The sequence below is a fragment of the Notechis scutatus genome, chromosome 4, assembly GCF_049901735.1.
Source record: "Notechis scutatus isolate UNSWTSFEM ecotype Mainland chromosome 4, rNotScu1.2, whole genome shotgun sequence".
Lineage (NCBI taxonomy): Eukaryota > Metazoa > Chordata > Lepidosauria > Squamata > Elapidae > Notechis > Notechis scutatus.
The window spans coordinates 166,098,571-166,125,401 of NC_142012.1; the positions used below are offsets into that span (position 1 = coordinate 166,098,571).

The following is a 26,831-nucleotide window of genomic DNA, read 5'->3' on the forward strand; positions in this document are numbered from 1 at the left end:
TTCTTGGAGGCCTTGAGAATGGACAATCTTCCTTATCTCCAGGAGAGGAGACAGACAATGCAGGGTCATCAAATAATGTAGGATCTCCAGATAGCGTGGCAACCGAAGGGGAAGGAGCAGAGACGTCTGAAGACAATTCAATTGTAAGTGAGAAACAATTATCCGTAGCTCCATCGTCCACTGAACCACAATCCCCTGGGACATCGGTCAGCAAGGATGTCTCTGAAAACCTGGTTGATGGAGAACCATCCCTCTCCACCGATGGAGGGAAGGAGATTACCAACCTAGGAACAGCAGGTGCCCAAGGACCCACTTCTTCCACAGGAACAGGTCCAGATCAAAACAATATAGCAGAGCAATTTGGAGAAAATTCGGATTCAATGAGTGGACAATTGTCTGTTGATGGAGCCGTGGTTTCTAAATCTTCAGAAGAAACCTCGATCTCCAGCTCAGTATCTTCGGATGGGAATTTGGCCGCCCAAGGAATGAGCCAGGATGTTGGTGCTCCAGATTCTTCTCAACCATCTTCAGATAACCAGGGCAATTTGGCAAATCCCATCGATGGTGGAAGTGGAGAAAACTCTGTTTTGGGTGACCATATTTCTACTGGTGATACTTTGGGTGAATCAAATGGTCCAATCTTGGAGGCAGGTGGAGAGGTTCTCCAAGGATTTTCTGAGGCTTTGGACAGTGTCAGTAACTTGGTCCATCCATCTTCTGCCAAAGGAACCAAACCAGCAGCAGGTCAACTATTAGGAGTGGTGTCTCCATTGGCTTCCTTGCCTCCCAAAAATGGCCTGCTGTCAGCACCTTTTAATCTAGGTGGCCCCAAACTAGGCAATGTGGTTGGGAAAGGTTCATCTCCCTTAACTCCTCTCCTGTCCTCTAAGCCTGAAGTCCCAGCAGAGACATCAAAATTGGCTTCTGGAAAACCAGGACTTCAACTCATAGCAGGTTCTCCTCTCCTGTCCTCCAAGCCTGAAGTCTCAGCAGAGGCATCCAAATTGGCTTCTGGAAAACCAGGACTTCAACTCATAGCAGGTTCTCCTCTCATGTCCTCCAAGCCTGAAGTCCCAGCAAAACCATCAAAATTGGCTTCTGGAAAACCAGGACTTCAACTCACAGCAGGTTCTCCTCTCCTGTCCTCCAAGCCTGAAGTCCCAGCAAAACCATCAAAATTGGCTTCTGGAAAACCAGGACTTCAACTCACAGCAGGTTCTCCTCTCCTATCCTCCAAGCCTGAAGTCCCAGCAAAACCATCAAAATTGGCTTCTGGAAAACCAGGACTTCAACTCATAGCAGGTTCTCCTCTCCTGTCCTCCAAGCCTGAAGTCCCAGCAGAGACATCAAAATTGGCTTCTGGAAAACCAGGACTTCAACTCACAGCAGGTTCTCCTCTCCTGTCCTCCAAGCCTGAAGTCCCAGCAAAACCATCAAAATTGGCTTCTGGAAAACCAGGACTTCAACTCACAGCAGGTGCTCCTCTCCTATCCTCCAAGCCTGAAGTCCCAGCAAAACCATCAAAATTGGCTTCTGGAAAACCAGGACTTCAACTCACAGCAGGTTCTCCTCTTCTGTCCTCCAAGCCTGAAGTCCCAGCAGAGGCATCAAAATTGGCTTCTGGAAAACCAGGACTTCAACTCATAGCAGGTTCTCCTCTCCGTCCTCCAAGCCTGAAGTCCCAGCAAAACCATCAAAATTGGCTTCTGGAAAACCAGGACTTCAACTCATAGCAGGTTCTCCTCTTCTGTCCTCCAAGCCTGAAGTCCCAGCAGAGACATCAAAATTGGCTTCTGGAAAACCAGGACTTCAACTCACAGCAGGTTCTCCTCTCCTGTCCTCCAAGCCTGAAGTCCCAGCAAAACCATCAAAATTGGCTTCTGGAAAACCAGGACTTCAACTCACAGCAGGTTCTCCTCTCCTGTCCTCCAAGCCTGAAGTCCCAGCAAAACCATCAAAATTGGCTTCTGGAAAACCAGGACTTCAACTCACAGCAGGTTCTCCTCTCCTGTCCTCCAAGCCTGAAGTCCCAGCAAAACCATCAAAATTGGCTTCTGGAAAACCAGGACTTCAACTCATAGCAGGTTCTCCTCTCCTGTCCTCCAAGCCTGAAGTCCCAGCAGAGACATCAAAATTGGCTTCTGGAAAACCAGGACTTCAACTCACAGCAGGTTCTCCTCTCCTGTCCTCCAAGCCTGAAGTCCCAGCAGAGACATCAAAATTGGCTTCTGGAAAACCAGGACTTCAACTCAAAGCAGGTTCTCCTCTTCTGTCCTCCAAGCCTGAAGTCCCAGCAGAGGCATCCAAATTGGCTTCTGGAAAACCAGAACTTCAACTCACAGCAGGTTCTCCTCTTCTGTCCTCCAAGCCTGAAGTCCCAGCAGAGGCATCCAAATTGGCTTCTGGAAAACCAGGACTTCAACTCACAGCAGGTTCTTCTCTCCTGTCCTCCAAGAATACAGTCCCAGAGGAGATGCCAACGTTACCTTCTGTAAGATCAGGAGCTCAACTCAAATCAGATTATCCTCTCCTGTCCTTCAACCCTGACATCCTAGCCAACTCGGAGCACATCCTGCCTGGGAAGCCGGGTCCCGCATCTCCAGAAAGCTCTTCTGCTTCAGATGAGAGTGACGAGGACTCTTCAAGTGGCCCTAACTTGTCAGGAGAGCACCAGACTTTAATGAAAGGGAAGGTCGCTCTTGACTTAAGCAAAGCCAAAACAGACCCGAGCGAGCCCGGTGTTCATCTTGCCTTATCCGGAGTGGGCCTACTAGCCGCCAAGTCCTCAAAACACACCAGCAAACCCGCAAAGAAGAAGTCCGATTCGAAGAAGTCCAAGGACAAGAAAACCAAACCAGTTGAAAACTCCGCCATCATGACTGGTGCACCATCAGGTGGGTTGGTGAGAAACCACATTTTCTTTGCTGCTACCGTGTTTCCCTCCAAAATAAGACCCTGTCTTATATATTTTTTTTGCCACCAAAAAAAGGCACCAGGTCTTATTTTCGGGGGACGTCCTCCACTGACTAACCTCACTGGTGCACGTTGCTCCTGGCCTCCTTTTCGCTGTCAGAGGCCTTCAGGAACTTCTTCCTTGGCTAGCAAGACTTTCCTGAAGGCCTCTGCAGCTGATAATGGAGCTCAGGATCGATCCAGAGCTTTGTTCTCAGCTCCAGGGGCCTTCAGAAAAGCCTTGACAACCTTGCCAGCTGCAGAAGAAACGGGCCAGCCAGGCAGGTGTCAGGGTGTGCAAGGCCTGGCTACACCTGTCCTAAGGTAAGTAGTAGGGCAGCTCCACCCCCCTATTCCCACCCTGGCTTAATTTTTACCCATCCACTTTGGAGTGGGTGGGATGTGAATTAGGGCTTATTTTGGGGAGTAGGGCTTATATTGGGCGCACGTGTCAAAATCAATCTAGGACTTACTTTCAGGGTAGGGGGTATTTTTCAGGGTAGATAACAGTCTTCCTACTAACAGGATTAACAGGAGAGGTGAGCAGCCCTGGTCCCTTGACGACCTGTGGACTTCAACTCCCAGAATTCCCGAGCCAGCGTGGAATTATGGGAATCCAAGTCCACACGTCGCAATGGGTCCATAATTGGGCCCATCCCTGGGGTTCCAGGTTCTCCCCTCCCTGTGGCGTCCATGTTATGCATCCAACGAAGTCATCCATGTAGGGGGCGATCAAAAGAATCAAGATGGCGGGCTGCAAACTCCAAAAGGGTTGCGGGGCTCGAATCACGCGGTTGCCGCCATTTTGATTTTGGACCGCTTCTGGGGACACATGCCATCCAATCCCATTTTAGCAGCAATAACAGTTAGTCCTTGACTTAGAGCCCTTCCTTTGACCGTTCAAAGTTACAACGGTGCTGAAAAAAGTGATCGCTCATCCTCACACTTATAACCGTGGCAGCATCCCACAGTCACGTGATCAAAATTTGGATGCTTGGCACATGGTCGCCGTTTGTGGCCTTAGCCAGCCAGCTCCCAACAAGCAAAGTCCGTGGAAGGGGAGCTGGATTCACTTAAAGACCATGTGGTTCACTTAAGGACTGCAGTGATTTTGCTTAACCGTGGCCATAAGGCTCGTAAAATCAGGCATTCCCTTAACAACTGCCTTATTTAGCAACGGAAATTCTGGTCATACATGGGCATAAGTCGAGGACTATCCGATGTTCATTAGAAACCGAGATTTTCAAAGTAAATTATCACTTAATAAGCTATGGCTGATGTGTAAATCAACAACAGAAGCCCTGATATTACTTTTTATTCTTCTTAGGGTGGTTTTACCGTCCTTCTGTCCAAAAACAGTGGACACAAAAAATGTGAAATGTGACTGAGCGTGATAATGATTATAATAGCAATCAGGTTTGATGCCTTAATATCCATCAACATTCTCAGAATTCCTGGTTTAAATTTAAACCACGATCTAACCGAGAATGAAAGTCAAAAACGGCTGAATAAAAACCAAACCAAAATGGCCTCAATTTTTGTCACATGGTTTACAGGCGCAGCAGTGTCCTTGTACCGCTACGGTGCCAGCGTGAATGATAACCAATACGTGGAAAGGAAAGTGGATTTTAACTCACCCCTCTTCAAGCCCGAGACTGGGATACCACTTGGAAAATCTCTACGCAACTCTCTTTACGTGAGTAACTAGTGAGTTGAGATTCACTGGGGGTGTGTATGTGTGTCAGGCATGAGGATTAAGGACCACACGTTACGTTTCAGTGAAGCTGATTTACACACATAAGAATCTGGTCAACTAACAGTCAGGGCTAAATTGGCGCTAGAGAAGAATCAACGGAATTCAAAAAGGGTTGAACTTAAACCATTTGTGACAACTTAAATGATTCTAGGCTGATTGCTCTCTTGACTCTGACCCCAGGAAGGAAGAATGGCAATAGCAATCGTGACTTATATACCGCTTCACAGTGCTTTACAGGCTCCTCTAGGTGGTTTACAGAGTCAGCCTCTTGTCCCCAACCACCTGAGTCCTTCCATCTGAGGATGGAAGGATGGATCAATCTTGAGCCAGTCAGGATTGAACTCTTGGCTGTGGAAGGAAGGAAGGAAGGAAAGAAAGAAGGAAGGAAAAAGGAAAGAAGGAAAAGGAGGGAGGGAGGAGGAAAAAGAAGGAAAGAAAGAGGGAAAAGGAGGAAAGAAAAAGAGGAAGGGAGGAAGGAAGGAAGGAAGGAAAAGGAGGGAGGGAGGAAGGAAAGAAAGAAGGAAAAGGTTGAAAGGAGGGAGGAAGAAAGGAAAGAACGGAGGAAAGAAGGAAGGAAAGAAGGAAAGAAAGAAGGAAAAAAGAAGGAAAAAGAAAGAAAGAAATGGAGAGAGGAGGGAGGAAGGAAGGAAAGAAGGAAGGAAAAGGGAGGGAGGGAGGAAGGAAGGAAAGAAGGAAGGAAAAGGAGGAAGGGAGGAAGGAAGGAAAGAATGGAGAAAGAAGGAAGAAAGAAGGAAGGAAAAAAGAAAGAAAGAAATGGAGGGAGGAAGAAAGGAAAGAAGCAAGGAAAAAGAAAGAAAGAAAGAGGGAGGGAGGGAGGAGGAAAGAAAGAAGGAAGGTAGGAAAGAAAGAAGGAAAAGGAGGGAGGAAGGAAGGAAGGAAAGAAAGAATGGAGGAAAGAAGGAAGGAAAGAAGTAAAGAAAGAAGGAAAAAGAAAGAAAGAAAGAAAGAAAGAAATGGAGAGAGGGAGGAGTTAAAAAGAAGGAAAGAAAGAAGGAAAAGGAGGAAGGAAAAAGAGGAAGGAGGAAGGAAGGAAGGAAAAAGGAGGGAGGGAGGAAGGAAAGAAAGAAGGAAAAGGTTGAAGGGAGGGAGGAAGGAAGGAAGGAAAGAATGGAGGGAAAGAAGGAAGGAAGAAGGAAAGAAGGAAGGAAAAAGAAAGAAAGAAATGGAGAGAGGGAGGGAGGAAGGAAGGAAAGGAGGAAGGAAAGAAGGAAGGAAGGAAAGAAGGAAAAGGAGGGAGGGAGTGAGGAAGGAAGGAAGGAAAGAAAGAAGGAAAAGGAGGAAGGGAGGAAGGAAGGAAAGAAAGAAGGAAGGAAGGAAGAAATAGCAATAGCACTTAGATTTATATACTGCTTCCCAGTGCTTCCCAGCCCTGTCTATGTGGCTTACAGAGTCAGCCTCTTGCCCCTAACAATCTGGGTCCTCGTTTTACCGGCTTTGGAAGGACAGAATGCTGAGTCAACCTTAAGCTGGGGTGGATGAATGGATGGATAGATGGATGGATAGGGAAGGGAAGGGAGGAATGGAAGGAGGGAAGGGAGGGAGGGAGGAGGAAGGGAGGAGGAAGGGAGGGAGGAGGAAGGAAGGAAGGAAGGAAGGAAGGAAGGAAGGAAGGAAGGAAGGAAGGAAGGAAGGAAGGAAGAGGGGAAGGAAGGAAGGAAGAAATAGCAATTGCACTTAGACTTATATACCGCTTCATAGTGCTTTACAGCCTGCTCTAAGCGGTTTATAGAGTCAGCCTCTTGCCCCCAACAATCTGGGTCCTCATTTTACCAACCATGGAAAGACGGAAGGCTGAGTCAACCTTGAGCCAGTCAGGATCGAACTGCCAAACTGCAGGCAGCTGGCAGTCAGTGGAATTAGCCTGCAATACATGCATTCCAACCACTGCGCCACCACAGCTCTGCGCCCAATACGGGCAGTCCTCACTTTATGACCTGTCATTTAAAACTAACACCCTATCTGAAAAAGGGGACTTATGACCCAGATCCATAGTTCCGGCAATCACACACACACACACACCCTTTGCAATCATGTGATGCACCTCATGTGCACTCATAAAATATTTCTATGGTCTTTTTAGAGTTGCCATCAGAAAGGGAGGGGGGAGCAGTGCGGCAACTTGCAAACCGAAACTGCATTCCATAAATGTTTTCAAAGATAGTAACTAGGTGACTGAAGTTTCTGCCATGCAAAATTCTAACTGGAGAGCACGATTGATGACTCTGGGCTATGGTCGTGTCCCATTGGAGAATATGAATTACGATACACCCAACGGGGTGGGGGGAAAACCAGGGTCAAGGGTGACAATGAATTAAATTTCTCAGAGTTGGCTACACCCAGGCAGTGCCGGCATGTTAACTCCTAATAAATCCTTTTTAAGTTCTGGAAGTTTGGCTCAAGTCTCATGATTTAAATGGGGGTAACTGCCGGAATCCTGACAGCAATGGGACACATCCATCGTCAAGAGTCATCAATCATGCTCTCCAGTTAGAATTTTGCGCTGGCAGAAACTTCAGTCACCTCGTTACTATCTTTGAAAACATTTATGGAATGCAGTTTTGGTTTCCAAGCTGCCGCACTGCTCCCCCCCTTCCCTTTCTGTTGGCAACTCTAAAAAGAACATCGAAATATTTTATGAGTTGACACAGCGCACAGAGAACTGTGGTGGCTAGATAAACATTTATTTTTCAAAAGCCGCTATCTCTTTTTACGCCTTCCTTTAGTTCACGGATAACGGACAGATTGTCTTCCCCGCCTCTGACCAAGACATTTCCAGCTATCCCAACCCACCTTCCGGTGGTTTTAATGGTCGTGAGAAAGTACCCATGGTGGCTGTGTTTTGGGACAATGCGGACTTCTCCAAGGGAGCTGGCACCATCTTTTACCAGGTGAGCCATCGATCGTTTGATCCTAGGGACCTCTACGAAGCAAAACCAGTCAAGTTGATTCGCGAGGTCTGTGTTTCTCAACGTTGGCACCGTTAAGAGGTGTGGACTTCAACTCCCAGAATTCCCCAGCCAGGGAATGGAGTTTGCTGAGAGGAGGAGGAGGAGGAGGAGGAAAAAGGGGAGGGGGAAGAGGAAGGGGGGCATTTTGCTCAGGAAGAAAAAAAACCGGAGCATATATGGGGACGCAACCCCCCGCTTCATTTTGGGGGCCTCTCTGGGGCCCAGGAAGGCTCTTGGGCAAAGCAGTAAGTAAGTGAGGGGAATCTTGGCACAGCTGATCGTAGGAAAAGCTGAAAAGTGGGTAAAAAAAGAAATACCTTAAGGTGTGATTGGGCGGGCTGGCATCAGGCAGGCGGGGTGAGCAAGCATCAGGTGGATGGGGCAAGCGAGCGAACGGTGACCAGGTGACCGGGTCGGGACCGTGGCCAGCCAGAACTTACTATTGGTTCGGCGACCCACACCAAATCCTTGCTACCGGGTTGTAGAAACCGGTGCGAACCGGCTGAATACCACCACTGACATAGTCCACTAATGAAATGCCTGCAGGAAAACCCAGCTCAGACAGCACCAAGGACCCCTCAGTCCTCCTCCTCCTCCTCCTCTTCTTCTTCACAAACCCCTCCCTTCTAGCCCTGATGATGTCACCTGGTCAGGTAATGAACCATCTGCAACAGGGGTCTCAAACTCAATTTACCTGGGGGCCGCTGGAGGCAGAGTCTGGGTGAGGCTGGGCCGCATAAGGGATTCCACAAAAAACGTTGTTAAAAAAAATATCCTCAAATGTCATTGTCTGTGCTCGTCACCTATCTTTCTCTTCACTGCAGGCTTTGACAAAGACATGATGAGGGTGTGACAAAATTTAGTTTATTCCACTTGGCGTCGCTCTTGTTCCACGTTTCATAGAAGTGTTTAGCCAGCTAGCGACGCATGGAGAACGTCTCGACGCGTGACGTCATTTCCGCTTCTACTTGTCACAACAGCGCGGCGGATGACGAACAGCCTGGTAGCAGTTGCCTTTCTCTGCGTTTGATCGTGGCATTTGTTGATGGTAGAAAGTACCGGAATGGCGACCGCAAAAAAAGGCGACTGCTACCGGACTGTTCGTCATCCGCCACACTGTTGTTACAAGCGTAGTGTGCATGAAGTCGGTGTATCTTGGCCTAGCACCGAATGTCAGCCATGACGAGGAACGGCGGGTGGGACTTCCTTCAGAGGTCCATTCCCCCTGCGGGCCGCACTAATATTATACTTTCATATCACGGTGGGGGCCACAGGATATCGTCCTGCGGGCCGCAATTGGCCTGCGGGCCGTGAGAATGAGATCTCTGATCTACAAGAAATCAACCCAGCTCAGACAGCACCAAGGACCCTACGTTTCAGAAGACCTCCGACATCTTCTCCACCATTACTCTACATGTTCCTTTGGTTTCCCCACTGACCACATGCTCTCCCTTCATGCACAGGAATATCCTTGTGGGAACTCTGCCAAAGACCCCCTCGTCCAAGACGTGGAAGAAAAGATTCGCCGGTACGTCAAGTCTTCCTATCGAGCTCGGTGGTTACTCAAAGTCACCTGGGACAAAGTCCAACCTTATCCTGCGCAGAGGCAGAAGAGCAAGGTGAGTGGATTTCAACAAGCATTGGGCGATATTTTTCCTTTCATGAAGTTAGCTGGACCTGCTGTGATTCAGGATAACAGAATAACAAAAGAGTTGGAGGTCTTCTAGTCCAACCCCTTGCTCGAGGCAAGAGATCATCCCTGTATCAACTAAAATAATAATAATACTCCTTTGGTCTTTTAGTTGCCAGCAGAAAGGGAGTGGGGGGAAGCAGTGCATTCCTTAAATGCCTTAGATAATCATCTTGGCAGCCCAAAGTTGTCGGCGTGCAGGAATATTACTGGAGAGCATGTTTGATGACTCTTGGCTATGGATGTGTCCCATTGGAGAATATACATGCAGGGGGTGGGGGGAAAACCAGGGTCAAAGGGGAAATGAATGATGTATTTGTGTCGAATGCACCCAGGTAACGCCGAAATGGTCACTCCTAATAAATCATTTTTTTTAAACTCTGAGAGATGTGGCTAGAGACTTATGATTTGAATGGGGGTAGATTTGTTGGAGCCCTGATACCCTGTGCCAAGTGCTGGTCCAATCTTTTCTTAAAAATCTCCAGGGATGGAGGACCCACAACTTCTAGTGGCAAGCTGTTCTACCGGTTAATTGTTCTCACCGGCCCTTCATTCACCCAGATCAGTCAGGGCTAGGGGTGGTGGAAGGCAGGCAGCAATGGCTGGCTGGCTGGCTGGCCTGGCTAGTTGGCTGGCTGGCTGGCTTGCTGCTGCTGCAGGAAGCAATGGCGGCGGGTGGGAAAATGTGGGCAGCGATGTCGCGCACATGCGCTATAAGGAGTGACTGGTCAGGGAGCGGAGAAGTGGGCGGAGAGGGGCGGGGCCAGCCAGGGCCCTTTTTACCTGTTCTCCGAACTACGGAGAATCGTAACAACCGGGTCTACCAAACCGGTGTGAACCGGTAGAATCCCACCCCTGCTGTTAAGATGGTTCTCCTTAATTCCAGGTTGCTTCTCTCCTGGATTAGTTTCCATCTGTCACTTCTTAATCCTGCCTTGTGGTGGTTTGGAAAATAAGTTGACCCCTTCCTCTTCTTTATGGAAGTCCCTCAAATATTGGAAGACTGCTATCATCTCACCCCTGGTTTTTCTTTTCGTTAATTTAGACAAACACCTATCAAGCCATTCTCACCACAGACGGTTACCGAACCTACGCGCTGTTCCTTTACCAAGATGGAGGGATGCAGTGGGACTACACTAAACTCTCAGCCCCCAACGTGCTGATTGGGTACACCAGGTAATGCTAATAATCTCTGGCAGCTCTGTGCATGCGCACACACAGGGAACAGGCTCCTGCTGTTCTTCTGCCCCACTGATATCCAACTCCAAAGGCAGCTGATAACTGTTGGATGGCCCTGGCCCAGGGGTGGGATTCCAAAATCCCAGCCACCAGTTCGCTGCCCGGTTGCTAGATGGGTGTGGCCGTGGTGGGCCAGAACTTCCTGTTTCCAGCTCCCGGTGGGCTTCCAGAGCCCAGGAGAGGCCGTTTTCACCCTCTCAAGGGTCTGGAGATTTCCCCTGGCTCTCTGGGAGGGTGAAAATGGCCTCCCCTAAGCTCTGTCAGATTTTGCCTTCTAGTGTCTATGTAATGATCCCCCGCTTGATTCAGACATCAAGCTGTGTAAATTTCTGGAAGATGGTCTGCCTCCAGTAGGGTGGGTGTGTGATCTTTTCTTGGAAAAATAAGAATCGATGTCTTTTCTTCCTCCCTCTATCCAGCGGTGATGGATATTTCAAAAACGATAATTTGATGACTCGAACGCCAGCTGAGAAATACCGGCCCGATCGCTTCCAAGGTTACAACACAGGTAGGGCCAAGGCCTGGGCTTGGTGAAATGGCCTTGCCGAAATCTTGTGGGCTGTGCTGTCCAGCCAGCACAAGGGAAGTGGGCTCATTTACTTAGGAATTGGGAGCTGTCCCCTTAAGGGAATGCCTCACGGTAAATGTGGTTAATGCATCCCGGGGAAATGTAGTTCATGTCATGCGGTCGCATCTGTAATCCTGATTGGTCCCTGAATTGACCCTTGGTTGGGTTGGGGGAGTTTCCTTCACTCTTGCCTGGACCCCAGCAACATCTCACCCCTTGATCCTTCGTTATGGGATGGAAGATCACTATTCTTTTACGCTATGAAATCAGCTATGCAAAGAATTGGACATTAGATGGATCTCAACATAACCGTGAATTATATTTGAGGATGCCTGGCGACCCAATAAAGAAACTTTGTGTGGATGCCTCTGCAGAGGTTGTCTGTCTGTCTTTCTATTCAGCCAGCAGTCAAAAGACAGAACATGGGCATTACATGTCTTGCTTTCCCCCATGGCTAGCAGGAGAGAAATCTAGAAGGCAGAACACACGTCTAATTGTTCTCCTTGGTTGGAAGTTTCTCCTTAGTTCCAAGTTGCTTCTCCAAGCTGGGAGAGACAGAACCAAAACTTAACCTGAGATAAATCTAATAAATCAGAATCAGAATAGAGCTGGAAGGGACCCTGGAGGTCTTCTAGTCCAACCCCCTGCTCCAGCAGAAGATCCTAGACCATTTCAGACAAAATGGTTATCCAATCTCTTCTTAAAAAACCTCCAGTGATGGAGCACCCACAACCTCTAGTGGCAAGCAGTTCCACTGGTTCATTGTCCTTAGGAAATTCCTCCTTAATTCCAGGTTGCTTCTCTCCGTTGATGAGTTTTCATCCGTTGCTCCTTGTCCTGCCTTCTGGTGCTTTGGAGAATAATTTGACACCCCCCTCTTCTTTGGGGCAGCCCCTCAAATACTGGAATATTGCTATCATGTCCTGTCCCACCCCCGCATCCTTCTTATCTCTAGACAGATCCTGCCACCGTTCTTGATATATTTTTTTTGTCTCCAGGCCTTTAATCATCTTAGTTGCTTTTCTTTGCACTTTTCCCAAACTTGCAACATCTTTTTTGTAATGTGTCGATGACCAAAACTGGGTGCCGTATCCCAGTTGCCTCTTACTAAGGCTTTATAAAGCGGTGTTAATGCCTCCCGTGGCATTGAACAGGAATTTAACAGATGGACAGAGTTGGAAGGGACCTTGCAGGTCATCTAGTCCAACCCTCCGCCCGAGGCGGAGACGCTACACTGTTTCTGACAGATGCCAGTCCAGTCTCTTCTTGAAAGCTTCCAGTGATGAAGCTCCCACAACTACTGAAGGCAGGTCCTTCCGCTGATTAGAAGAACAGATTAACAGAGTTGGAAGGGACCTTGCAGGTCATCTAGTCCAACCCTCCGCCCGAGGCGGAGACGCTGCACTGTTTCTGACAGATGCCAGTCCAGTCTCTTCTTGAAAGCTTCCAGAGATGAAGCTCCCACAGCTATTGAAGGCCGGTCCTTCCGCTGATTAGAAGAACAGATTAACAGAGTTGGAGGGACCATGGAGGTCATCTAGTCCAACCCCACCCCATCCAATCAGGAGACTCTACACCATTCCAGACAAACGGTTCTCCAATTTCTTCTTAAAAACTTCCAGTGTTGGAGCAGCCACAACTTCTGGTGGCAAGTTGTTCCACTGGTTAATTGTCCTTACCTTAGGAAGTTTCTCTTCTGTTCCAGGTTGCTTGATGAGTTTCCACCTGTTTTTTTTCTTGTCCTGCCTTCAGGGGCTTTGGAAAATAAGTTGACCCCCCTTCCAATCTTTGGGGCAGCCCCTCAAATACTGGAAGACTGTTCTCATGCAAGCTCACTGCTGCTTTCCCTCTGCATTTCCTTCTAGACGTGCGTGGTTTGTGGATATACAAACTGGATAGTTGGATCCGTGTGAATTACCGGCAGAGGTGCCTGGATTGGTTGAGTCACGAGAAGCTCCCATCGGCCTGGAACAGGAACCTGCCCCCTTGCCCATGCTTCCTGCAACAGGGAATGTCGGACAACCGCTACACAACCAGCCAAAAAGGTGGGGTTTTTGTGTGTGCGTTCATGGGATGGTCTTCAGGGCCTTTGAGGCCGCGGGACCTAGAGAGAGAATGCTAAAAGTTCCCACAGCTGGATTTAAGCTGGTTAACCTTTTCTGGATTCTGGATGAATCAAAGCCACCGTTTCCATTTAGTCAGTGACAGGTAGTCCTTGACTTATGGATGGTTAAGGAGAGTGACCATTTGAAATGACAACGGACCTCCTTGGGGCCTCTTAGGATTATGGGGCGCTTGGTGCTCTCTGAGCTGGGTGGTTTTCTTGCAGACGTTTTATGACCTAACTAGGTATCATTGTCAGTGGTGGAAGGGAGGGGATTTGTGGAGAAGAAGAGGAGGAGGAAGAGGAGGAGGAGAAGAGGAGGAGGAGGAAGAGGGAGGAGGAAGAGGAGGAGGAAGAGGAGGAGGAGGAAGAGGAGGAGGAGGAAGAGGGAGGAGGAAGAGGAGGAGGAAGAGGAGGAAGAAGAGGAGGAGGAGGAAGACGAGGAGGAGGAAGAGGAAGGAGGAAGAGGAGGAGGAGGAAGAGGAGAAGGAGGAAGAGGGAGGAGGAAGACAAGGAGGAGGAAGAGGGAGGAGGAAGACGAGGAGGAAGAGGAGGAAGAAGAGGAGGAGGAGGAAGACGAGGAGGAGGAAGAGGAAGGAGGAAGAGGAGGAGGAGGAAGAGGAGAAGGAGGAAGAGGGAGGAGGAAGACAAGGAGGAGGAAGAGGGAGGAGGAAGACGAGGAGGAGGAAGGCGAGGAGGAGGAAGAGGGAGGAGGAAGAGGAGGAAGAGGAAGAAGAGGAAGAGTGGGAGGAGGACTGTGGGGTCCTTGGTGCTCTCTGAGCTTGGTAGTTTTCTTGCAGACGTTTTATGACCTAACTAGGGAACATCGTCAGTGGAAGAAAGAAGGGGATTTGAGAAGAGGAAGAGGAGGAGGAGGAAGAGGAGGCGAAGAATGAGGTTGAAATTAACCCCTTTCGTGTTTGCAGGTTGGCAGGACTCTGGCTTCACCCTGCTGTATTCGTCCAGGCCAAATAACTACGGGGCGGGCGTCCGATGTCTCTACAACAGAAATGGCCAACTCCAAGAAGGTCGACAGGAGAGAATCTGGAAAAATTCCAGGAAAAACTACCCGAACAACGGTGATGAAGGGGATGAAGGATGGAGGTTTTCTAACCCTTTGTCTCGGGATTAAAACGAGGGAGAAAAGGAAATGAAATTAAATAGGAGCCAGCCGGGTGCAGCAGCAGCCAAAAAGCCAATGCAGTACTAAATTGCATTAACAGACAGAGGGTTACAATCCAGATCAAGGGAGGTGCTAATACTACTCTATAAAGCCTTAGTAAGGCCACACCGAGAGTACTGCATCCAGTTTTGGTCACCACACTATAAAAAAGATGTTTAGACTCAAGAAAGAGTGCAGAGAAGAGCAACCAGGAGGATGAGGGGACTGGAGGCTAAAACATACGATGGACGGTTGCAGGAACAGGGCCTGGCTAGTCTAGGGAAGAGAAGGACCAGGGGAGACAGGAGAGCATCTTCCAATATTTGAGGGGCTGCCCCAGAGAGAAGGAAGGGGTTCAAGCTATTTTCTAAAGCCCCCAAAGGCCAGACAAGGAATAATGGATGGAAATTGATCAAGGAGAGATTCAACCTGGAAATAAGGAGAAACTTTCTGACACTGAAAACAATCAACCCATCGAACAGAAGTTGCCCTCGGAAGTTGTGGGAGCTTCATCCCTGGAGGCTTTCAAGGAGAGACCGGACTGCCCTCTGTCAGAAATGGTGTAGGGTCTCCTGCTTGGGTGGAGGGTTGGACTAGATGACCTACAAGGTCCCTTCCAACTCATTTGTTAATCTGTTAAATATGGGGTGGACTGAGATCAATGGTTGCGTTCACACAACACCCATAACCTGGGTGCTTGAAGTTAGTACCATGGTTGTTAAGTCTAGTCTAGTGTCCAGAAAATGTTTTTTTGACTGAAATGTAGTTAAGGTGACAAATTGCAAACAGTTATAGGAGTTCTTAGACACATCCAACAGATAGCAGGTTGCATCTCAAAAATATCCTACAATATTACAAACTTATCAGGAGGCTGTGAGTTCAATCCTAGGTAGAGAGACCGATATTTCTCTCTTTGGACACATTAAGAATGCACCTGCTGAACAAAACTCTGCATTGGCGACAGGAAAGGCATCCGGCCAATAAACACTCAGCTCAAGTTGCCCAGACTCCACCCTGTGAGGGATTATAGGGTCATTAAAAGAAGTCGATGATGTCGATACGTTATTTTCTGGGCCACAAAACCTTTTGAACTAGGTACAGATACCCTGCATGCAGAGGTGGGATTCTATCGGTTCGGACCGGTTCGGGAGAACCAGGTGTTCAATTTACAACTGGTTCACTGAACCAGTATTTGAATGGACCGGCTGCCCCTTCCCACTCCATCCCTCCCCTCCCAGGAGTCTCCACGTGGCCCGTTTTCGATGCAAGTAAGTGCAGAGTCCGTGGGGAAGCTCTTGGAGTGGGGAAACCAGGCCTTCTGGAAGTACCGGAGTCTGGAAACGGGGCCTATTTCGGGCTTCCGGAAGGTTCTGCAGAGCCCAGGGGAGGCCATTTTCACCCTCCCCCCAGAGGCCTGAGGGAAGCCTCCGGACTGTGGGAAAAGGGGAAAACAGCCCTCCCGGAAGTATCAGTAGGCCACACCCATCATGGCCCCACCCACCCAAGCAACTGGGCCGCCAACCGCTTGCTGGGATTTTCGAATCCCGCCCCTGCCTGCGTGTCAGACCTCAAACATAACAAAAGGTGTTTTTTTTAAAAGATCTTTAGACTCCTACAGTTAATGGTAGAGTATTTAGTATTTAGTATTTATTTGATTTGTCAATCGCTTACCAGATACAGGTATAAGAATAAATATAGTTTTGAATACATGAAATGGGTACATATGAGAAAAATAAAAAGAAACAATAGGACAGGGACGGTAGGCACGTTGGTGCGCTTATGCACACCCCCTACAGACCTCTTAGGAAAGGGGTGAGGTCAATAGTAGACAGTCTAAGGTTAAAGTTTTTGGGGTTTGGGGAAGAAACTACAGAGTCGGGTAGAGTATTCCAGACATTGACCACTCTATTGCTGAAGTCATATTTCCTGCCATCAAGTTTGGTGCGATTAACCTTGAGTTTGTATCTATTGTGTGCTCTTGTGTTGTTACGGTTGAAGCTGAAGTATTCATTGACAGGTAGGACATTGCAATGTATGATTTTATGTACTAAGATCGGACCGAAGGCGACGTAGTTCTAGATTTTCTAGGTCTAGGATTTCGAGTCTGGTGGCATAAGGTATTCTGCAACGAGTAGAGGAGTGGAGAACTCTTCTTGTGAAATATTTCTGGACTTTCTCAACTGTGCTAATATCAGATACATGATATGGGTTCCAGACTGATGAGATTTCAAAGGATTTCCTTTCCATTACTCCTCTTAATTTTGTTTGTTTTTTTAAAATGCCTCGGTTCTTTTTGCTTCTGACTTTTGATGTGGTGGTGCAAACTTAACCGTTCCTGGGCGTGGCTCGTGGCTTATGGGGCATCGGTTGCAGGGTCTTGACTCTTTACATTACGGTCCTGAAGTGAATCTGGCTTCCTCATTGACTTGGCTTGTCAGAAGGTTGCCGAAAGCGGATCCTGCAACCGTCGTAAATATGAGACCGTTGCCAAGCGCCTGACTTTTGGATCACGTGACCAGAGGGAATGTGTCGCCAGGCTGAAAAATGGTCATAAGTGCCTTTTTTTTCATTGAAAACTTCCAACGGTCACTAAGCGAACTATTCATTTCAGTCGGAAACTGTTTGTACTGGGCTGGTTTATATTTTCTGGGCTACCGCAAGGCATTGAACAAACAAGCAGCAATCAAAATAAAACAAAACAACTAATCCTGGCTTGTTCTCGTTTTCTCTCTGGGTTGATGTGTCCAGACGAAGAACTGAAATTGCACGACTGGTGTTGCAACAAGGCCGGAATTCCCCAGACGTGTGAGAAGTACGACCAGAAGCGACCCAGGATCAGTTGCCAAGGTTACAAACCATCAATCTGGGGTGAGTATTGCCTGGTTGCAAGCGAAGGAGGAGCCTTGGTGTGGCAGCAAAAGCAGAGGCATCCCTTTGGGAGTGGCAGGTCAAAAAAGTCAAAATGGCTACTTCTGGATGCATAATGGGGCGTTCTAGTCCCGCCTTAGGCATGAAAGCTGGGTGACTTTGGGCCAATCACCAGGAGACAGTGAGTTCTAGTCCCGCCTTAGCCATGAAAGCTGGGTGACTTTGGGCCAATCACCAGGAGATGGGGAGTTCTAGTCCCGCCTTAGCCATGAAAGCTGGGTGACTTTGAGCCAATCACCAGGAGACAGTGAGTTCTAGTCCCGCCTTAGCCATGAAAGCTGGGTGACTTTGGGCCAATCACCAGGGAGATGAGGAGTTCTAGTCCCTCCTTAGTCACAAAAGTCAGCTAGGTGATGTTGTAGGGAAAGCAGGAGGAGGAAGATGGGTTGCATATATTCACTGCCTTGGGTGGGGTGTAAAAAATAATAAAGGTGGGATAACAAACAAAAAAAACTAAAGTTTTCCCGTTAATCAGTTAATCTTCTTTTATTGGTTTTAATTCCCAATGTTGCCTTTTTCTTCCTTGCAGGTTGAGCATCGTTTTCTGCCTCTTCCACCACCTGTTTACTACTGGCCATAAATCGATTTTCCGCATCAGAATTCACACATCGCCTTTTCTCTGCTTTTCGCTCCTTTTTAATGCTGGGACCAACCTGGATGTCAATCACCGAACACTTCTGGACAAGCATAGTTGACTTGGCTGAATAAAACACCTCCAACAACTTCCGGACTCTCTCTCACTTTATTTATCCTGCTTGTTCCGCTGCACAAGCTGATGAGAATCCCAAAACAGGAAAATACAAATATTCAGATCTGTGAATGACACGGAAGCCAAACAAACCATGATAAAGGCCCAGTGAATGTGGCAAATGGCAAAACAAGCCAGGAACAGCAGCTTGATTGCAGAATTGTGGGTCTGTTGATCACCGTTGCTATCTATTTTGAAAGCTAAGGGATTTCGCTTGGGCTACAGAGTGACATATGCAAAATAGATTGCAGATTAACAGAGCTGGAAGGGACCTTGTAGGTCATCTAGTCCAACCCCCCGCCCAAGTTGGAGACCCTACACCATTTCTGACAAATGGCAGCCCAATCTCAACTTGAAAGCCTCCAGTGATGAAGCTCCCACAAATATCTGAAATTCATTCAGAATTTGGAATAGAATAGAGCTGGAAGGGACTTTGAAGGTCTTCTAGTCCAACCTTGGAGGTCTTCTGGTCCAACCCCTGGCTCAAGCAGTATCTTACAAACATACATTATCAATTATGTTACAATTGCAAATTGTAGCGAATTGTAATTTGTTATGTTACAAACGCTCAAACATTACCTATGCTCTTTACATGCTAAGTGTGATGACCCGGGGTGTTGCACAAAAATAACAAAGTCACCAAAGTAGATAAATTCCCTTTAATGCCTCCAACTTGGCCCCTGATGTCCAGTTATCCTCGGCTGGAGATCAAAGTCTTCCGAAAAACAGTCTACGAAGGGAAGAAATGCAATCCGAACCCAAAGTAAAGATAATTAGAAATAAAAACAACAACACAAACCACACTGAAGTAATTAACACGACAGGCCAGAATGATAAATTGCAGACTCCCAAAAGATAACGCAGCACCCACAGTTGGGAGGGACTGCCAAAACCTAGATAAGCCTCCACCAAGAAAATGCACACTTTGCTTCCAGCAACTTTGCCATGCGCAGTTTGCCCTTTTAAACAGTCTTCCCAGCTGCAGCCCATGAAGGGGATCAGGGCCCTTTCCCCTCCTGTAAGACATGTTGCTCCCTTCTCCGTTCCTCCTTGTGTGCCCTAGGATGCAGAGGGGGGTGGGCCTGGGTTTTCCTCTGAATGCCCAGCCGGACTGTGCCCTTCCCCAGTTTCCTCCACAGCCACCAGAGCCACACTCCCACTCCCTGTCAGCTGCTCCACCTCCCCTCAGAATCCGAACTCCAACAAGGGCATGACACGAAGCTTTGATCCATTGAAATAGGCGATCCATTAAAACACCTTGAGGTGTTTTTTTTTTGTTTGTTTGCAAAAGACAAGCAAATAAACCAACAAACGAACTGTATTTTGTTCTCCCAGTAAATGATAATTGTTGGGAGGGGGGAAAAAAATCAGAGAAGCCACCTCTCTTTTTTTAATACCCTCCCCGTCTCAAACTTTTAGGGTAGCTAAAGCAACATGGCCATAAATCGCCAAAAGGACGAAACCCGTCTTTTCAAATGGTAATTTTATTTCATTTCATGATGTGTGCATTTTTCCTCGGCTTCCTATCTTGGAAGGCGGGATGGGAAAATTGTGCTACAAAAATAATAATAATAATAAGCGTAATAATTCCACTCTCAAATCCAAAGGCAAGGTGTTCCTTTTCCCTGATTGGGAGGAGTCCCAAGAGGCCGTTGTATAAAAACGATCAGGAAAAATGGAGCGATGTATCTAACTGAATCCCAATCCTTCGGACTGGACTCGTTTTACCCTGAAATTCTCAGGAGAAAAACAAAATGGAAAAGCTTTAAGGTATTACGGGGAAGGGAACGACAAGAGAGACCAAATTCTCAACAGGAATCCAACTGGTAGATCCTCAGCGACCAACTTCTACAATCTGTGTCTTCGATTCTGCTGATGGAGAGGTGGAGGCCGCCGATTTGAGACGCGCTGAGAAATTTTCCTTCAGTTCAAAATATCCAGCTGTCCGCGAAGTTCATGATTCAAGATCCGGGCAACTGGCGATAGAAACAAGGAGTTACTTTCAGGAATCATTTCTATAGTATCCAACTAAAGAAATGCACTCAAACACTGAAGGCTTTCTCCCCCCCCCTTTTTTTTCCATAATTTTTTTATTTTATGTTACAACAAATCCATCTTTATTGACTGGGTCCATATATCTTGTGCTGACAATTATAATTAATACTTTCTTACCAATATAAGAATCATCACATTTCCTTTATAAGCCATTATCTCTTGCGTCTATTATCTTTTTAACCACCTGAACTTATTTCTCTGTGTATTCATTGACTCAATTTTAACTTGCTTTCATTTCCAACCATTGATAAAATAAACCCCATGCCGTATAATATTCAATTTCTTTTTTTTTCTATAATTGCCAGTGTTAATCTATTCACCTCTGCACATTCTAATGCTTTTCTCAATCACTTTTCCCTCTCTGTCGGAATTTTTTTTCGCTTTTCCAATTCTGAACAAATATAATTCTAGCTGCAGTTAATACCTGGATAATTGAATATATGTTTGCTTTGCTATAGCATTCAGGTACCATCCCTAATAGAAATATTTCAGGTTTCAAGTCTATGTTGCTTTATCATTTTTTCCCCCAACCACGTGTGTACTATAAAGCCTTAGTAAGACCACACCTAGAGTACTGCATCCAGTTTTGGTCACCACACTATAAAAAAAGATGTTGAGACTCTAGAAAGAGTGCAGAGAAGAGCAACCAAGATGATGAGGGGACTGGAGACTCAAACATACGACAGACGGTTGCAGGAACTGGGCCTGGCTGGTCTAGGGAAGAGAAGGACCAGGGGAGACAGGAGAGCATCTTCCAATATTTGAGGGGCTGCCCCAGAGAGGAGGAAGGGGGTCAAGCTATTCTCCAAGGCACCCAAAGGCCAGACAAGGAATCATGGATGGAAACTGAACAAGGAGAGATTCAACCTGGAAATAAGGAGGAATTTCCTGACAGTGAGAACAATCAACCCATGGAACAGAAGTTGCCCTCAGAAGTTGTGGGAGTTTCATCCCTGGAGGATTTCAAGAAGAGACTGGTCAGAAATGGTGTAGGTCTCCTGCTTGAGCAGGGGGTTGGACTAGATGATCTACAAGGTCCCTTCCAATGCTGATTATCTGTTACTTCAACAATAACTGTGAGAGGGAAGGGAACTTGTCATCTCTCCTACAGCTTACTACAGGCCCTCTGGGTTTCCTTTGGCTTAATTTTGGGGGGAAGGGCATGTTACCTTTTCTCTGTTCCCCAGAAAAGCTGTTCATCTTCTGCAGATCATGGTTATTCTGTCAAACCACCTCTCCAGCAGGTTCTCTGAAGTAGACTCCTGAAAAGTCACATTCTCCACGATCTCGGAGGCCACCAAGCAAATGTTGGAAGGTTTTGTTTCCACGGTTGCAAGGTTCATCACTAGGAGTGGGAGGAAAGAGGAGGAAGAAGAGGAGGAGGAGGACAAAGTGGTGGAAGAGAAGGAGAAAGAGGACAAGGAGAAAGGGAAGGAGGGGGAAAAGAAAGAGAAGGGGAAAGCGAAGGAGGAGAAAGGAGAAAGGAGCAGAGGAAAGGGAAGAGGGGGGAAAGGAGAAGGAGAAAGAGAAGGGGAAAAGGAGAAGAAAAAGGAGGAGAAAGAAAGAGAAGAAGGAAAAGGGGATAGAGAAGGAGAAAGGAAAGGAAAAGGAGAATGAAAAAGAGAAGAAGGGGAAAGAGAAGGAGAAAGAAAAGAAGGAAAAAGAGGAAGAGAAGGAGCAAGGGAAAGGGAAAGAGAAGGAGAAAGAAGGGAAGGGGAAAGAGGAGAAGACGGAGAAGGGGAAGGGGAAAGAGAAGGAGAAGGAGGAAGAGAAGAGAAGGAGAAGAAGAAATAGAAGAAGAGGAAGAGGAGGAAAAAGGGGAGGAAGTTATCTACCATTAATATCCACGAAGAAGGAGGATTTAAATATTACCTCCGTTCACCAGCAAATTGCTGGCACCTGACTTCACCTGATCTCAAAAGGCTAATTAGAGACACATCAGGACATCCCAGGACTGACACCTAAGTTGACCAGCCAACCATAAAGCCCCGTGAGACCTCTTTGCCCCCCTCTCCATCCACTGACCTTCAGAAAGAAGCCATAATCCCACAACGCGGCCACGGGGATGCTCATCCCTGTTACCTTTTTGGGGGGGGCTCACCTGTAGCAATGGCGTTGACCGTCGATTTGTGATTTGTCTCCTGGGAAATGATCTCTGAAAAAGAAACACCCAGGATGTTGCTGACCACCAAGACTGGTCACTCTGCGAAGGCCAAGCCAGGTTGTCTAAACGAAGGTGGATATTAGACCCATATCTGTCAACCCATAAGCCACTTTACGACGGACAGACTTCAACTCCCAGAATTCCCCAGCCAGCTTCTGTTGAATTGGGGTATTCTGGGAGTTGAAGTCCACGCCTCATAAAATTGCTGAAGTTGGCAATCCCTTCTTTAAAACAGTTCAGAGGAGGAAAATAATCATTGCTGGATTTCTTCCAGGTTGGATTAAAAGTTGGGTCAGCAAACTTACAGCGCCAGGGGCCACTCTCCCAAAATGGTTGCCCTGCAGAAGGACACCAATTCCAAGACAAGAACAGAATAACAGAGTTGGAAGGGACTGTGATGACCCAAAGGGGCGTGGCACAAAAATAACGAAGTCACAAAAATAGGTAAAGTCCCTTTAACACCTCCAACTTGCCCCCCAGTGTCCAATTATCCTCGGCTGGAGATCAAACTCTTCCAAAAAGAGTCTACGAAGGGCAGAAACGCAGTCCGAATCCAAAGTAAAGATAATTAGAAATTTTAAAAAACCAACACAAACCACGCTGAAGTAATTGACACGGCAGGCCAGGATGATAAATTGCAGACTTCCACAAGATAACGCAGCAACCACAGCCAACGCAGCCAAAACCCAGATAAGCCTCGACAAAGATAATGCATGCTTTGCTTCCAGCAAGGAGCTGTGTGCAAACACCCCATTTATATCCTGTTCTCCCAGCTGCAGCAAATGAAGGGGATCAGGGCCCTTTCCTCCCCCATAAACCATGTTGCTCCCTTCTCTGTTTCTCCCTGCATGCCATAGGATGAAGAGGGGTAGCCCTGGGTCTTCCTCTGAATGCCTCTGAATGGACTGTGCCCTTTCCCTGCGTCTTCCACACCCACTGGAGCCACACTCCCACTCCCTGTCAGCTGCTCAATCTCCCCTCAGAATCAGACTCCAACAAGGGCATGACAGGGAACTTGGAGGTCTTCTAGCCCAACCCCCCCGCTTAGGCAGGAAACCCTAATGCATCTCAGACAAATGGTTATCCAATCTCTTCTTAAGAACTTCCAGTGTCGGAGCATTTACGACTTCTGGAGGCAAATCGTTCCACTGGTTAATCGGTCTCAGGAAATTTCTCCCTTCATTCCAGGTTGCTTCTCTCCTTGATTAGTTTCCATCTATTCTTTCTTGTCCTGCCTTCAGGTGCTTTGGAGAATAGCTTGACTGCCTCTTCTTTGTGGCAGCCCCTGAGATATTGGAAGACTGCTATCATGTCTTCCTGAGTCCATCTTTTCATTAAACTAGACAGACCCAATTCCAGCAATAGTTCCTTATACATTTTAGCCTCCAGGCCCCTAATCCTCTTTGTTGCTCTTCTCTGCACTCTTTCTAGAGTCTCAACTTCTTTTTTTTACATCCTGGCCACCAAAACTGGACGCAGTATCCCAAGTGTGGCCTTACCAAGGCCTTACAAAGTGGCATTAACACTTCGCGTGATCTTGATTCTATCCGTCTGTTGGTGCAGCCTAGAACTGGGTTGGCTTTTTTGGCAGCTGCAGCACAGGGCTGGCTCAGATTTAAATAATTGTCCACTAAGACTCCAAGATCCCTCTCTCAGTTGCTATTATTGAGCCAGGTATCACTTACACTACACCTGTGCATTTTGTTTTTCTTGCCTAAATGTAGAGATCTGACTTTTTTCACCGTTGAATTTCATTTTGTTAGATAGCATCCAATGTCCAGATCCTTCTGTATCTTAAGCCTTTATCTTCTGGAGTGTTGGCTATTCCTGCCAGCTTGGTGTCATCTGCAAATTTGATGAGTTCCCCATCTATTCCCTTGTCCAAGCCGTTGATGAAGACGTTGAAGAGTCCTGGGCCTAAAACAGAGGCTTGGGGTACCCCACTGCATACTTCCCTCCACGTAGATGCAGTTCCCTTGAGGGCTACACGTTGAGTGAGTGCGGTTGGTCAGCCAGTGGATGAATCCACCTGGTGGGGATGCTATCCAATTCACATTTGTCTACGTTATCTAGTAGCGGGTCATGGTCTACTTTGTCAAATGCCTTATGGAAGTCCAAGTAAATTATATCGACAGCATTCCTCTGGTCCACCAATTTTGTCACTTTGTCAAAGAATGCAATAAGATTACTCTGGCATGATCTGTTTTTAACAAACCCATGTTGGCTTTTGGTTATTACTTTGTTTGCTTCGAGGTGCTCGCTGATTCGTGGCTTGATTATCTTTTCCAGTATCTTCCCAGGTATTGATGTTAGGCTGATTGGTCTGTGGTTTCCTGGATCTATTTTTTCTCCTTTATTAAGGATGGGAACTACATCAGTTCTTTTCCAGTCCTCAGGCAGTTCCCTGGTGCTCCATGATCTTGGGAAAGATATAGTTAAATATGACCTACAAGGTCCCTTCCAACTCTGTTAATCTGTACCTGTATCAAACAGGTAGAGAGATCTCCCAGCCTCTTTGTCCGGCCTCCAGCCACAATGATCCAGGTTGGGCTCCCCCATAACAGCCATCGTGCTTACCTAAGAGTTTGATGGCTGCTTCCTGCAGTGACGGCCGGGGGTTATCCAGAAAAGCAAACGCTTGGTCCATGAAGATACTTTCTCCTTGGTCCCGGTACCTTCTCAACTAGCAAGCAGAATCAAAAGGAAAAAGAGGTTGTGAGTGATGGGATGTCTTCTCCAACCCTGGAGGTCTTTAAGAAAAGATTGGAGAACCGTTTTTCCAAAATAGAATAGAATAGAATAGAATAGAATAGAATAGAATAGAATAGAATAGAATAGAATAGAATAGATATTGGATGAAGAATAGAAAATAGAATAGAATAGAATAGAAAATAGAATAGAATAGAATAGAAAATAGAAGAGAATAGAATAAATATTGAAATGAAAGAATAGAATAGAATGTAGGAATAAGAATAGAATAGAATAGAAAATAGAATAGAAAAGAATAAATATTGAAATGAAGAATAGAATAGAGGAGGATGGGATAGGAATAGAATAGAAAATAGAATAGAATGGAATGGAGTGGAGTGGAATGGAATGGAATGGAATAGAGTAGAGTAGAGTAGAGTAGAGTAGAGTAGAGTAGAGTAGAGTAGAGTAGAATAGAATAGAATAGAATAGAATAGAATAGAATAGAAGAACAGAGTCAGAAGGGACCTTGGAGGTCTTCTAATCCAACCCCCTGCCTAGGCAGGAAACCCTACAGCACTTCAGACAAAAGGTTGTCCAACATCTGTGGTAGGGTTTACTGCTTGAGCACGAAGTTGGGCTAGAAGACCTCCTAGGTCCCTTCTGACTTTGCTATTCAGTTGTTCTGTCATTCAATTGCAGGCAGTCCACGACTTCCAACAGTTTATTTAGTGACCGTTCAAAGTTACAATGCCACTGAACAAAAGGGACACAAGATTGTTTTTCGCACTTCTGACCATTGCAACATCCGCTGTCAGGATTCCGGCAGTTACCCCAATTGAATCATGAGGATTTATTGGGAGTTAACATGTTGGCACTGCCTGGGTGCAGCTGACTCTGAGACACATAATTCACTGTCACCCTTGACCCTGGTTTCCCCCCAACCCTCTGGGTGTATCATAATTCATATTCTCCAATGGGACACATCCCTAGCCCAGAGTCATCAATCAGGCTCTCCAGTTAGAATTTTGCACGGCAGAATTTTGCACCTAGTTGCTATCTTTGAAAACATTTATGGAATACAGTTTCAGTTTGCAAGCTGTCGCACTGCTCCCCCTCCCTTTCTGTTGGCAACTCTAAAAAGACCATAGAAATATTTGATGAGTTGACATTCCCATGGTCACGTGATATGTAGTCAGGTGATTGACAGTCGACTCACATTTATGACAGTTGCAATGCCACAGGGTCACTATAGATAGATAGATAGATGATAGATAGATATAGATATACACGTGTGTGTGTATCTATCTCTGTATATATCTATATGCACCTACCTACCTATCTATCTATCTATCTATCTATCTATCTATCTATCTATCTATCTATCTTTCTGTCTGTCTGTCTGTCTGTCTGTCTGTCTGTCTGTCTGTCTGTCTGTCTATCTATCTAGAATACTTTATTGGCCAAGTATGATTGGACACATAAGGAATCTATCTATCTATCTATCTATCTATCTATCTATCTATCTATCTATCTATCTATCTATCTATCTATCTATCTATCCATATATATATATATGATGTGACTCGGAGGTTTGAGCCTGCTCTGTTAGAAGACACAGACTTGAGCAATGAGGAAGAGGAGGATTTGGCCTTAGGTTTGAGCCTGCTTTGCTGGAGACACAGACTTGAGCCATGAGGAAGAGGAGGATTTGGCTCTGAGGTTTGAGCCTGCTTTGCTGGAGGATTTGGAATTGTCTTCCTCCCCAGGACCTTCCTCCCCGGTTGTGCCTCAGGTGTTGGCAGATA

General features: G+C 46.7%; 2 protein-coding genes and 1 pseudogene across 2 annotated transcripts in view; 2 read left to right on the plus strand and 1 right to left on the minus strand.

The window, feature by feature from the left end:
* Window positions 1–2,473: 2,473 nt before the first annotated feature.
* MUC4 (mucin 4, cell surface associated) lies at window positions 2,474–18,035 on the plus strand. The gene is made up of 10 exons (XM_026690012.2): window positions 2,474–2,894; window positions 4,509–4,648; window positions 7,453–7,617; window positions 9,141–9,296; window positions 10,413–10,543; window positions 11,026–11,114; window positions 13,040–13,219; window positions 14,205–14,357; window positions 17,189–17,308; window positions 17,898–18,035. Exons 1-10 carry the CDS (start codon window positions 2,474–2,476, stop codon window positions 17,900–17,902), a joined length of 1,560 nt encoding a protein of 519 aa, XP_026545797.2. The 3' UTR covers window positions 17,903–18,035.
* Window positions 18,036–20,106: 2,071 nt separating this feature from the next.
* LOC148131024 (small nucleolar RNA U3) lies at window positions 20,107–20,181 on the plus strand (annotated as a pseudogene).
* A 1,186-nt stretch (window positions 20,182–21,367) lies between these two features.
* Window positions 21,368–26,831, minus strand: part of LOC148131025 (maestro heat-like repeat-containing protein family member 7) — a 34,501-nt gene continuing 29,037 nt past the window's right edge. Inside the window, 3 exon segments of the mRNA XM_087962589.1 lie at window positions 21,368–21,516; window positions 22,273–22,326; window positions 24,913–25,018. Coding sequence (XP_087818715.1) covers window positions 21,368–21,516; window positions 22,273–22,326; window positions 24,913–25,018 — 309 coding nt within the window.

Excerpts from the sequence above, each read along its gene's own strand:
- MUC4 (XM_026690012.2), top strand. The coding sequence starts at position 2,474 with ATGCCAACGTTACCTTCTGTAAGATCAGGAGCTCAACTCAAATCAGAT. Across the intron at positions 4,649-7,452 it reads CTCTACGCAACTCTCTTTAC|TTCACGGATAACGGACAGAT; the intron begins GTGAGTAACTAG and ends GCCTTCCTTTAG. Across the intron at positions 14,358-17,188 it reads GAAAAACTACCCGAACAACG|ACGAAGAACTGAAATTGCAC; the intron begins GTGATGAAGGGG and ends TGATGTGTCCAG.